This window comes from Leiobunum rupestre, chromosome 2, assembly GCF_980474605.1.
Source record: "Leiobunum rupestre chromosome 2, qqLeiRupe1.1.hap1, whole genome shotgun sequence".
Taxonomy (NCBI): Eukaryota; Metazoa; Arthropoda; class Arachnida; order Opiliones; family Sclerosomatidae; genus Leiobunum; species Leiobunum rupestre.
Genome location: NC_143385.1, coordinates 51,292,828 through 51,306,106, shown reverse-complemented (window position 1 = coordinate 51,306,106; position 13,279 = coordinate 51,292,828). Strand labels below are relative to the sequence as shown.

General features: G+C 33.3%; 2 protein-coding genes across 2 annotated transcripts; both read right to left on the bottom strand.

Moving 5' to 3' along the window:
* Nucleotides 1-4,510: 4,510 nt before the first annotated feature.
* LOC149958321 (uncharacterized) lies at nt 4,511-5,299 on the bottom strand. Its single transcript, XM_090164926.1, has 2 exons — nt 4,997-5,299; nt 4,511-4,922 (listed from the first exon to the last, which is right to left on the bottom strand). The coding sequence occupies exons 1-2, from the start codon at nt 5,246-5,248 to the stop codon at nt 4,515-4,517; spliced, it is 660 nt and encodes a 219-aa protein (XP_090021052.1). The 5' UTR covers nt 5,249-5,299; the 3' UTR covers nt 4,511-4,514.
* A 1,737-nt stretch (nt 5,300-7,036) lies between these two features.
* Nucleotides 7,037-7,656, bottom strand: LOC149958320 (uncharacterized). The gene is made up of 4 exons (XM_090167147.1): nt 7,585-7,656; nt 7,302-7,508; nt 7,193-7,231; nt 7,037-7,108 (listed from the first exon to the last, which is right to left on the bottom strand). Exons 1-4 carry the CDS (start codon nt 7,654-7,656, stop codon nt 7,037-7,039), a joined length of 390 nt encoding a protein of 129 aa, XP_090023273.1.
* Between the last annotated feature and the right edge of the window lie 5,623 nt (nt 7,657-13,279).

Below are 13,279 nucleotides of genomic sequence, written 5' to 3'. Positions count from 1 at the left end.
TTTTCCTAACGAAGGGTTAACGAACGAAGGAAAATTGCGTCTCAGAATAGCACCTTTTTCTATCGTTATGAGCCGTTCGGTAGACCCGTTCAGCGGCGTAGGAACCGGGGGGAAATTGCTTTTATTCATACCATAGTCCATCGGGCGGGGACGTCGTACCTTGGTCAAAATCCAAAAATATACATAATATCATTTAGTATTTTAGTAGCCTACTAAGTCTACTTACTTTTCGTAAAATTATTTCAAAACATAACTTAGACAATGTGGGAGTTTTAAGTCTTTTTTCTAAAGTAGTATTAGATTAGTTTCGTGATATACTTTTTCATATGTGTCGGGTACCCGGTTTTACTGCTAATATCAACACTATTATGTAAAAAAAACGGTTTTATGTATAAGTTTTGCTATTTTTGCGATAATGTTTCCCGCTTCAATGAGGTGGCAAAATTATCGCACAAATAACCTCACCTTCGCTTAGCAATACAGGTTGCCAACCCCTTTAAATCGGCCAGTTTTAATTAATTGGAGTCGTGAATAGGGTTTAGCGTCGGTACACCAGCGCCACCGCAACATCGCACTGTTCTCGTAATATTGTTAAATAAAACAGGCGCTCTCGAGTCCTGTCTCTCCATAGACAGTATATATCCCTTAGGGATTTATACTGTCTATGGTCTCTCCTCTGCACCTTGGGAAATACCAAAATTGCGTGTTTTGCACGACCTTTATCTTGCAACCTACGATTTCTTCAGTTGGTTTCGCGCCACGGCTTTGCCCAGGTAGTTAAATAGTAAATATATTTTGAATTATTTGACAGTGTTTGTAGGCCTATTAATTTTATTCGGAATAAAAGTTTACGCAATCAGGTAAGATGTTAAAGAATAATCTTAGATCGTTTAAAAATTTATCACTGAGGCTTCTAACTTTCTATGATTCCTTTATTTAAAAAACTTAATTTTTAAAATGTTGATATCTAAATGATCACTCAATTAGGTCTGATGTTGAAAATTTATATCTTACAAAGTTATCACTACTGAGCCTTCTAATGTTTTATGAATACACGTTATTTTTGTTACACTAGGCTTAACAAAAAATATATCTGATTATCTTTAGATCTTGGAGTAGATAAACATGGAGAGGAAATTAGAGCGCGTCATCTATACGGCTGTACGGTACCCAGAAGCCCTTGCGGTTTTGGTAGGGGCGCGTACGTGTCGCCTTGGAGTAGCTCGGATGAGTATCAGCTGTTAAGCCTGTGATAATAGAATTTCTTTCGCGATTGTTTTTTAAAATGTCGTTTAAAAGATTTAACTTTGGAGATCATACGTATAGTATTTTATCTAAACAAATAAAAGGAGCATTAAAGCCTTCAAAGGGTACTTTTTTTCGTGAAAATATGGATTACCTGAGAAAAATAGCTTGAATCACTTTTACAGTTTTGAAAACAACAGTATTTTTTCATTGCAAAGACAACTAACTTTTGTTATAATAGCAGCAATTAATTAAAACTATAATAATTCATAAAATTTAATTCAAGCAGCAAACTTTTATTGTTGTCAAGTTTGAATACGAGCAGAAGATAAGTATACGTTTTTTCGAATATAGGTGTCGCCGAAACGTAGGACCCTACCAAAACTGCTAGGAATTATGGTAGTCCTTTGGTAGTAATGATGGGGGAAGACACTCAACGTTAGAGATACGGAATTTTCCCCTCCATGTTTATCTACTCCAAGTTTAGATCAGATGTTTAAAATGAGAGAACTGCCCCACGGAAAATGCATTTTCCCATAGGATTGTACAGGGAATATATGATTCCCCGTTGATTCTCTATGGGGATTTAATCAACCTTGAACGCCCTTGAAAAGTACCGGCTCAAAGTGGTTGCATTCGCCGGTACCGAGAATTCGAAAGAGACGTCAAATCGAAATAAGCTCTCATGTTTCGGCGGGAGTAAAAGTACGAGAGTGGCAACGGGATTCATAGTCGAGCGTTGAATGATTTCGAAGCTTCAGTCGGCAATCTAGCCGTCTAATGTATACGGCGTTTCTAATTTCTACTAGAAGCCGATAGTTCTTACGAGCGACTCGTCGACGCGTCGAGCCTAGGGGTGCAGAGTCGCCTTTAAGTCATCGTCATTCAAAGCGCTTACGAGAGGGTGAATCCTCATTCAATAACAATGGGGAATCAAAACGCCCTTAAAAAGTTTATTCGTGGGTTTCGTTACCGTTCTTTCACGCTCGGTGTGGGAGGAATCAGATCGAATTTCTTTGACGGGAAATAAATATTTCGCCGGTGTTTTTAATAGAAGCCAAAATAAACGTGCGACAAACTAAATCTCCAAGTTTGGGCTTGATTCATAATTATGGAATTTCTCGTGAAAAGAAAGTAAGTAGAAGGAAAGTGAGGGTTTGACATCGATCCTAGGATCGAGGATCGAGGATCCAGGATTTAAGGGGTGAAATGGGGGTAAAATCGTCGAAAAGTCAATGTATTTAGGGTATTTCTCGCGACGATATGTTTTTTCGTATATCAACATATTATGTCCAGGCCAACTTGTTCATTTATCTCCGCTTATCTCGAAAGACACTTGAACGTATATCTTATCGCGTTTTATGGTACGGAATAAGTTAAAATGATGTAATGATAACCTCGGCGGCGCGTGCGCGGATTACCTCGGAGGACGCGGTTAGTTTGAATTTAAATGAGAGATAGCGCGCGCGTGCGCGGATTACCCGGGGGACGCGGTTAATTTTAATTTAAGAGTGTTTTGACGTCATTGAATATTCGTTGTTAAAGTAGAATGGAAACATTTTTAAACTTCATTTTAATATCATTGTAGTACTTAAATATGCTTGGCACTTGAATCTATATCACGAGTATTTCAAACGAATATACATCTAAACTCTACTTTTAATGCAACAAAATACAATTCCGATATTGAAATATTTAATACTTAACTTTTAATGCAACAAAATACAATTCCGATATTGAAATATTTAAAAATACTTCATGAATGTACTAAGAACGTAATAAACGCCAAGTTAAGGTGTTTTTGTAGTATTGTTCCACCTATATTTGCGTATTGAAATATATTCTAACGTAATGAACGTAGAGTATTTTCCGACCTTTATTTTTACATTGGAAAGTTAATTTATCGTATTAAAGTTGAATAAAGAGTTTTTATAGTATCTTTCTGACTAAATTTGTGTATAAGAATTGAACTTTACCGTATTTAAAATATAAATAAGTGGTTTTTAGCGTATTTTATACCTATATTTTTTTAAATTTTATTTTGATTATTTACAACACTATCTTTAATATATAAGGTTATTCCTAAATTTATAAGCTTATTACAATTGACATATCATTTTCAACTAATCTTACAAAAATTCTTTAAGAAATAATATTTGTAATAGGAAAATCGTGGATGTTAAATAACTTGAAATCCCGTAAGCCTATGTAGTATTTTTCTACCTATATTGGCATTTCGGAAATATATTTTAAAGTATTGAATGTAGAGTATAGATATTGTTGTGGCATTTTTCTTCCTACGTGACTGCACCGGAAACGTCAATGTTATTATCTTTATTAATCAAGCCGACTCTGAACATTCTTAACTTATTCCATACGCTATTTAAAACACATGAGATAAAGATAAGGAGGAAACAAGTTCACTCTGAACAAATATGTTTTACTCTACGGGAAGGATGTTGTAAGATTAAATTCATAATGGTTAATGTGAAGTATTTTTCTACCTTTATAAATTTTGTAGTATTTCTTTATCTATATATGTTTATCGGAAATGTATTTTAACGAATCGAACGTAGAGTAAAGAGTTTTTTTGTATTTCCTGTCTATATTTGCGTATCGGAGTTGTGTTATGCCGTATTAAAAGTAGAATAAGTAATTTTTATATTATTATTATTCTAGCTATTAACATATCGGAAATTTATTTTCAAAATGTATTAAGAGTCCTTCAAAGTACTATAAAATGATTTTATTTACAAACTAAATTCATATTTTCTTCAAACTTTCAATTCGTTATAATTTTAATTTAAATGAAAACATCATGGATTATAGGTGCGAGAAATCATAAATCTATATTTTAATTACGGTAAATTAAAAATACTTAATTAATGTACTAAGTTACGTTTAAAAGAACCTTTTGTAACAATTCCAATATATAAATATTGGTATAAGGATTGAAAAATACTTAAAGTAAGTGGTTTTACTGAAAAACTCTAAAGGAATTTAACTTTAAAGGGTATCTTAGATTATTGTTTTTAATTTTATTCAAATTATAACGAATTGAACGGTTAGTCTACGCTTTTCTAACGTTTGGTATCAGCGGCCAATGTAGCAGTCAATACACTCGTTATCGTCAATAACACTCTAAGACACTCGTATCATTCAATTTGATATTCGTCAGTTTTCAACAGATTATAGGTCTTATAAAATATATAAAATATGATACACAGAATTGTTTTTTTATCTTAAAATGAAATATTTTTATTTCGTAATTAGCAGAATGGTTCAAAATCGGATGAGCTATCCGAATCTGGAATGTGATTAATGTTTTTGTTCAACGCGGACTGGGCCATTTTTTCCAAATTTATTAAATGGTTGAGATCAGCGTCGTCTTCGACTCTCTTGATTTTTCTGGTCTTCAATGGCGCGTTCGCGTCCAATGAGCGTTTCTTTTTTGATTTTTGGGGAATTGTTGAAGTGGAAGGGGTAAGGGAACCGGAGAAGGACGTTATTGGTAGGGAGATCTCGGACGATTTAGATAGGGGCGATGGTAGATCGGTGGCTTTTGTATTTTTTAGTGGGCTAGACGATGGTGGTGGAGATGTTATACCCATTAATATTCTAGCAATATCGTCATCCTCCTGAGACACGGTCGAGTCTTTGATGAAGATTTTTTCAACCTTGAATGACGCAATTTAAATTTATTATTTTCCTAACAATACATATTTATATACATCTAAGAATCGATATTTACCTCAACATAGGGGAACGCCAGTCCTAGTTTTTTCCTCCAATTCTCAAGGACCGCGTTAAAACAAACGTGTACGTCGATATAGTTCCCTTCAACGTTTTGAACATACTTCACCCAAAATTTCGTTGGATGGGATCTTTGTACAATTGCGTCAAGAACTCCGAACTTAATTTTCTCGATTACTTGGTCATTAACGACTTTGGGTGAATAGCGTAAAATGCATATAGCTACATTTACGTCGACGGGGTGCTGCATTGTCCGCTCTATTTTTTTTTTAAACTTACTACGGGAGAGGAACGAAGTTCTATAATTTTCTTCCTTCGAAAACTGTCTTTATATAGGATACTACTCCGCAATAAGTTTGTGAATTACCATATAAGTGTACTCTTTAAATACTTGAGATAAGCGGCGATAAAGAAACCAGTTGGTCTTGAACACAATATGTTGATATGAGAAAAACAAATCATCGCGAAAAATATCATAAATACATTGACTTTTCAACGATTTTACCCCATTTCACCCCTAAAACCTTTTGTAACAATTCCAATATGTAATTATAAGTATAAAATACGATGAAAAAACAACTTGACTATATTTTAAATACGGTAAAATACAATTCTTATACACAAATTTAGTCAGAAAGATACTATAAAAACACATAAATGAAAATAAAATAAAATAAGTGTGGATAAGATTTGTAAATATCATTTTGAAACTAATAATTATCACGCTTTATTTAAGTCAAACAATTACATTTTTAAAAATGAAAGACGTTAAACAAAATAGAAATTTGTAAATTTTGTAAATATTTTAAGACAATAAAGAAATTAAGAGATGTTTTAATTAAAATATCTTTTATTTTCTACAATAGTTACCTTATAAATATTCCAATATTAAATGGGAACCGCTGCCTCAGAAGTGCGTCGGAAATATTTTAAATATTGTAAATTTGTACAAATATTATCTCCAATTGGCTATCGACAGAATATTTTACACGGCGAGGAATTGTTTACTTACAAACTAAGACGTTAATCAAAATAATATTTTAAGTCAATACATAAATTAGGAATTGTTTTAAATAAGAATAGTCCTTTTATTACTAAAAATATTTCAATATTGATATTTATTGTCGTATTTTATAACTATATTTACATTTTTTTAAATTTTATTTTGCTTATTTACAACACTATCTTTAATATATAAGTTTATTCCTAAATTTATAAGCTTATTACAATTGACATATCATTTTCGACTAATCTTACAAAAATTCTTTAAGAAATAATATTTGTAATAGGAAAATCGTGGATGTTAAATAACTTGAAATCCCGTAAGCCTATGTAGTATTTTTTCTAGCTATATTGGCATTTCGGAAATATATTTTAACGTATTGAATGTAGAGTTGTGGTATTTTTCTTCCTACGTGACTGCACCGGAAACGTCAATGTTATTCTCTTTATTAATCAAGCCGACTCTGAACATATGTTTTACACTTTGTTCTACGACGTTTTAACATACACCATTTCAATACATTCTTAACTTATTCCATACGCTATTTAAAACACATGAGATAAAGATAAGGAGGAAACAAGTTCACTCTGAACAAATATGTTTTACTCTATGGGGAGGATGTTGTAAGATTAAATTCATAATGGTTAATGTGAAGTATTTTTCTACCTTTTTAAATTTTGTAGTATTTCTTTATCTATATATGTTTATCGGAAATGTATTTTAACGAATCGAACGTAGAGTAAAGAGTTTTTTTAGTATTTTCTGTCTATATTTGCGTATCGGAGTTGTGTTATGCCGTTTTAAAAGTAGAATAAGTAATTTTTATATTATTATTATTTTTCTAGCTATTAACATATCGGAAATTTATTTTATCATGAAAATGTGTACATTTAAATACAAAACCAAACAATTTTTATATTTATTGATAAATAATTCAAATTAGATTATAAAATAAATTAGTTTCATTTTGTAATAACAATCGTACAATCTCTGGATACTATCGAAGCTATGTAAAAATATTATTAAAATGTTTAATTAATCGATAGTTTTTAAATCAATATACCTACTTTCTAATGTTGTCCTACCACCATATGTATCAACGCTATTCTAAAATAAATCATTTAACATATAGTTATTCTAAAATAAACCATAAACTTCAAATTTAAACTTCTAAATAAAACAATACTTTACCTGGACGTATACTATTTTGCTATTAGATCCACCTATAATCTATAATATAAATTAATCATTTATAAAACCTTTAATTATTTTCATATAAAATATATTATAAGTAAATTACCGCATTGTTGATGTTTAATGATTCACCTTTTTTCGAAGATATACAAATATAATCTCTTGATGCACCGTAATCAGTCGGTTTTTGTTTATGATTTTTAATTATCTGAATACTGCTTACTGGTGAATCAGCTTTTGGATTTTCCAAGTTAATATCTTGATGCATTTTCTTTACATTGGATTCAATAGATTCATTATTACTTCCGATTATCTAAATATAAATAAATTATAATTACTTATGTAACTATATAATATAAATACAAAACTATTTTATTTATATAGATTACCGAATTTGTAATAGATATTGATGAAGGTGTATCAATTTCTCCAGATAAAGATCGAAGATTATTCGATGCCATTTCACTATAGAAATAATAACTAATATTTAGCTATACTTTAAACCTTAGTGTATAATTTCTTTATTCTTTATATTTTATTTTGAAATATATCAAAACTTTTTTAAAACTTTTTATAAGTTATTTATATTTTTTCTATTTTTTTTACCACAATTAGATAAAAATTATTTTTATATAGCATTATAACGTACGTACCCTCGTCCAATAAGAAATGTTAACGATGTTTATCAAATCCCCGAACACCCGCAAATCAATTCCGATGGATTTATGTAATTTACTTTTTATTATATTTATATATTTTTTAATTTAATAAATTAATTTATAAAATAAACGATTAACCCTTTGTCAGCAGACACAGGAAATGAACAATTCCTATAAAATACATACATTAAGACAAAGTTAAGAATTATCACCGAGTATTCCTACTTACATTTTAAGATTCCTCGGAGTCACTTCCAATACAATACAGATGGTGAACTTTCGAAATCTGGTCTAACTATTATACGGTTTTCCCTTTTTATACTCTGAAATTATTGATCTTCGATATATTATTTATTAAAATGGGGTTTAAAATTAATTCCATTCTACGTATACGCATTTTGAAGTATATCGCGTTACGTATATAGGAATTTATCCGGTCCTCATACGCAATCACGTGTACAATTACAATACTTGAGAACGATACGTTTCTCATACTTAAACTTGAAATATTCGTTTAAAAAAAATACTCGTGATATAGATTCAAGTGCCAAGCATATTTAAGTACTACAATGATATTAAAATGAAGTTTAAAAATGTTTCCATTCTACTTTAACAACGAATATTCAATGACGTCAAAACACTCTTAAATTAAAATTAACCGCGTCCCCCGGGTAATCCGCGCACGCGCGCGCTATCTCTCATTTAAATTCAAATTAACCGCGTCCTCCGAGGTAATCCGCGCACGCGCCGCCGAGGTTATCATTACATCATTTTAACTTATTCCGTACCATAAAACGCGATAAGATATACGTTCAAGTGTCTTTCGAGATAAGCGGAGATAAATGAACAAGTTGTCCTGGACATAATATGTTGATATACGAAAAAACATATCGTCGCGAGAAATACCCTAAATACATTGACTTTTCGACGATTTTACCCCCATTTCACCCCTTAAATCCTGGATCCTCGATCCTCGATCCTAGGATCGATGTCAAACCCTCACTTTCCTTCTACTTACTTTCTTTTCACGAGAAATTCCATAATTATGAATCAAGCCCAAACTTGGAGATTTAGTTTGTCGCACGTTTATTTTGGCTTCTATTAAAAACAGCGGCGAAATATTTTTTTCCCGTCAAAGAAATTCGATCTGATTCCTCCCACACCGAGCGTGAAAGAACGGTAACGAAACCCACGAATAAACTTTTTAAGGGCGTTTTGATTCCCCATTGTTATTGAATGAGGATTCACCCTCTCGTAAGCGCTTTGAATGACGATGACTGCACCCCTAGGCTCGACGCGTCGACGAGTCGCTCGTAAGAACTATCGGCTTCTAGTAGAAATTAGAAACGCCGTATACATTAGACGGCTAGATTGCCGACTGAAGCTTCGAAATCATTCGATTCCCCACGTTCTTCAATGCTCGACTATGAATCCCGTTGCCACTCTCGTACTTTTACTCCCGCCGAAACATGAGAGCTTATTTCGATTTGACGTTTCAATTTTTCGACGGTCTCTTTCGAATTCTCGGTACCGGCGAATGCAACCACTTTGAGCCGGTACTTTTCAAGGGCGTTCAAGGTTGATTAAATCCCCATAGAGAATCAACGGGGAATCATATATTCCCTGTACAATCCTATGGGAAAATGCATTTTCCGTGGGGCAGTTCTCTCATTTTTATACACGACCTTTGTACGACCTTCGTGTAAGTCAGTGTGGATTAAATACGAATTACTCCCCGTTATTTTAATATTGTATGTTTTTTAATTTCAAATGTTTCGATGGAGTACGTGTTTAGACTTATTCCTAAAAGCGATTATATTCGACGGACGACGGATATTGGAAACCACGTTAAATAACTCATATAGGATACCTTTCCGGCAAAGGGAGAAACTTCGTAACCGAGGATCCGTTTTTCAAGGTCTACCGTTCTTTCGCTTTACATTGCTTCTCGTCGCCTCTTTTAGCCTCCACTTGAATTCGCTCCCCGTTATTTTAAGCAAATAGCTAATGTTTCGTCTCTCTCGCCGTAAAAACACGTTCAAGGTACATTCCCTCTGCGTAAAGAAATAGGAAGCCGCCTATTTAATAAGCTCGGTATTCTCCTCCGAATTGAGGCTTCGGAAAGTCATTATTTCAACGGACTTTTTCGTACTTTGTCTCTACCGGCGCCGAGCTGGGAAAGAGAACGAACTCGAGTCGGTAATTTTTGCTCCGCGTTGATTCTCTATGGGAGAGATCCACGTTCAATTCTTATGGGGACAGATCCACGCATGATCCTTATGGATCCCCATAGGGATCATAGAGTCACGTGGGGCTCAACTCTCATTTTCTACCTACTGTTTTGAACGAGCAAGCTAGATTGGTGACACTTTTCATATCTTTATTATCTGCAGACAGCCACTACATTTACACTTTTAACCAACAAACGATCAGCGAAGTTTTATTAGAAACGAAAGGCATTCAATTTATTTTTATTGCACTTTTCAACCTTTCTTACGAGGTTTGTCACGGTAAATTACAATTAAATCAATATCACAAACTTGAACAAAACATAGTTGTCTGGTTCAGAAGTCAGACGATTCGAAGACCCCAGAAAATCCGGAGAGTTAGTTTATTTAAAAATGATCTCTAAAACCGGTGGGCGATAAACTAACCGATACCGATAGTTCACTATTTCCACCAATAGCTATATTTTAAGTATTTCAGCCGATATCGATAGTTCAGTATTTCAAGCGATAGCAGGAGACCAGGGGCGCTATTCTGAGGCGTTCGGTGTAAAAACCGATCAAAATTTTACGAACGGTCTCAGGGGCGTAGGAAGGTTTTTATTTCAGGGGGGGGGGGCAAACCGATAAAACTCCAAGTCTTCCCCCAGTGTTGAAAAAAAGGCTATTTTTTTTCAAAGACAAGAACCCCCCAGATATAATTTTTTTTGTTATTGTTTCTCTTTTTGGGTGAGTATTTCTACGGGGGATCAAAGTTTTGTAAATTTTAGGTAATTAAAAGAAATAAAATTTTACTTAACTATTCTCAGTTTCTCACTGAAAAAAGAATCCATTGAATCCAAATACATGATAATTAAATAAAACGTTTTTATTCAAAATCAGAATATAAATGCTAGACCGAATCGCAATATTTGGATTCTAGATAAAACAAAGGACATCGCACTTCTTCTATGGGATTTGGCTTTCGACAGATTTTTTTCAAAATGAAACATGTTGCTAAGCTTGATCAAAGGAGAAAAATTGTCTCTTGCCATTTTTTCCTAGCTCTTATAGTTTGTCCAGTATCAGCGGTCAAAAGTGGACAAAACTTAGTATAGTCTATTTGTTAAAAGGAGTCACGGCCCATCGGTTGGCGCTCTACGCTCGCGCATCGCTAGTCCGGGCTCACTATCAATAGAGTTTTCTTGCCAAGATTTTACACCTCTACTTCATTATTTCTTTTCTCGCAACTTATTATTCGATGAATTTTTGTACGTGGAATTATTTAATATTCAATATTTTATGAGCAATAATAAAATAAAATAAATACTAAAGAAATCAGAATATATATGATTAACCGTTTCGTTGAATCCCACATTCAACACTCGCTCATAGGTAAGAAACAGTCACTCAACAACAGATCAAACACTTATTTATCGATACAGCACATACTCGGTTAAAGTCACGGTCACACGACAGTTAAGACTCAATACTTAACTAATAACTATTTATCTACTGAGCTCGTTCATCGTGCGATCAGAAAGTAGTACGAACAGAACGAAACCAAATACGACGCTCGGTTTTGGGAAGCACCCGGAATTTCGGCAAGAAACCTCTATTGATAGTGAAACCGGACTAGCGACGCGCAAACATAGAGCGCTAAGCGATGGGCTGAGACTTCTTTTAACAAATAGACTACACTAAGTTTCGTCCACTTTTGACCGCTGCTACTGGCCAAACTATAGGAGCTAGGAAAAAATGGCAATGGACAATTTTGCTCCTTTGATCAAGCCCAACAACATGTTTCAATTTGAAAAAAATCGGTCGAAAGCCAAATCCCATAGAAGAAGTGCGATGTCCTTTGTTTTATTCAGGACTAGAAAAAAGCGGTACGAACTTAACTCAAATCAGATGTGGATAATTATGGTCAAATGCGTTAAAACCGCGGAAAATTCGATAATATTTTCGCTAAATTAAAAGTAATTTTTTCTTCCGCCCGATTACCCCTCATTTATATTCGATCCCTCTCCCGCTAGCCCAAACCTCTTTCCATCCTGTAAAGCAAAATCAAATCCCTTACAGACTCGCTTACAGACACTAACTAAAAACGTAAAATATTTAAAATTCAAAAACAATACATACTCCCTTGTTGGCCTTAGTCTAAACTTCTCTCTCAACGCGAACTCGAGTCCTACGTTATCTCAACAATTATGAATGATGAATTTTCCCGTACTCTAGTCTCTAACCTATTAACAGTACCTAAGATTTTAACTTTAAATTTACAAAATCTTTCACTTATTGTTTAAATATTTAAGTTCACTTTTGTGTAAAATATATTTTATTAAGTTTCGTATAACAAAACATGTAGTCGTAGAAAGCTAGAAACCTCAGTCATAACTGTTTTATGTTTAATAAATTTTAAACATCTGATCTAAACTTGGTGTAGATAAACATGGAGGGGAAAATTCCGTATCTCTAACGTTGAGTGTCTTCCCCCATCATTACTACCAAAGGACTACCATAATTCCTAGCAGTTTTGGTAGGGTCCTACGTTTCGGCGACACCTATATTCGAAAAAACGTATACTTATCGTTTGCTCGTATTCAAACTTGACAACAATAAAAGTTTGCTGCTTGAATTAAATTTTATGAATTATTATAGTTTTAATTAATTGCTGCTATTATAACAAAAGTTAGTTGTCTTTGCAATGAAAAAATACTGTTGTTTTCAAAACTGTAAAAGTGATTCAAGCTATTTTTCTCAGGTAATCCATATTTTCACGAAAAAAAGTACCCTTTGAAGGCTTTAATGCTCCTTTTATTTGTTTAGATAAAATACTATACGTATGATCTCCAAAGTTAAATCTTTTAAACGACATTTTAAAAAACAATCGCGAAAGAAATTCTATTATCACAGGCTTAACAGCTGATACTCATCCGAGCTACTCCAAGGCGACACGTACGCGACCCTACCAAAACCGCAAGGGCTTCTGGGTACCGTACAGCCGTATAGATGACGCGCTCTAATTTCCTCTCCATGTTTATCTACTCCAAGATCTAAAGATAATCAGATATATTTTTTGTTAAGCCTAGTGTAACAAAAATAACGTGTATTCATAAAACATTAGAAGGCTCAGTAGTGATAACTTTGTAAGATATAAATTTTCAACATCAGACCTAATTGAGTGATCATTTAGATATCAACATTTTAAAAATTAAGTT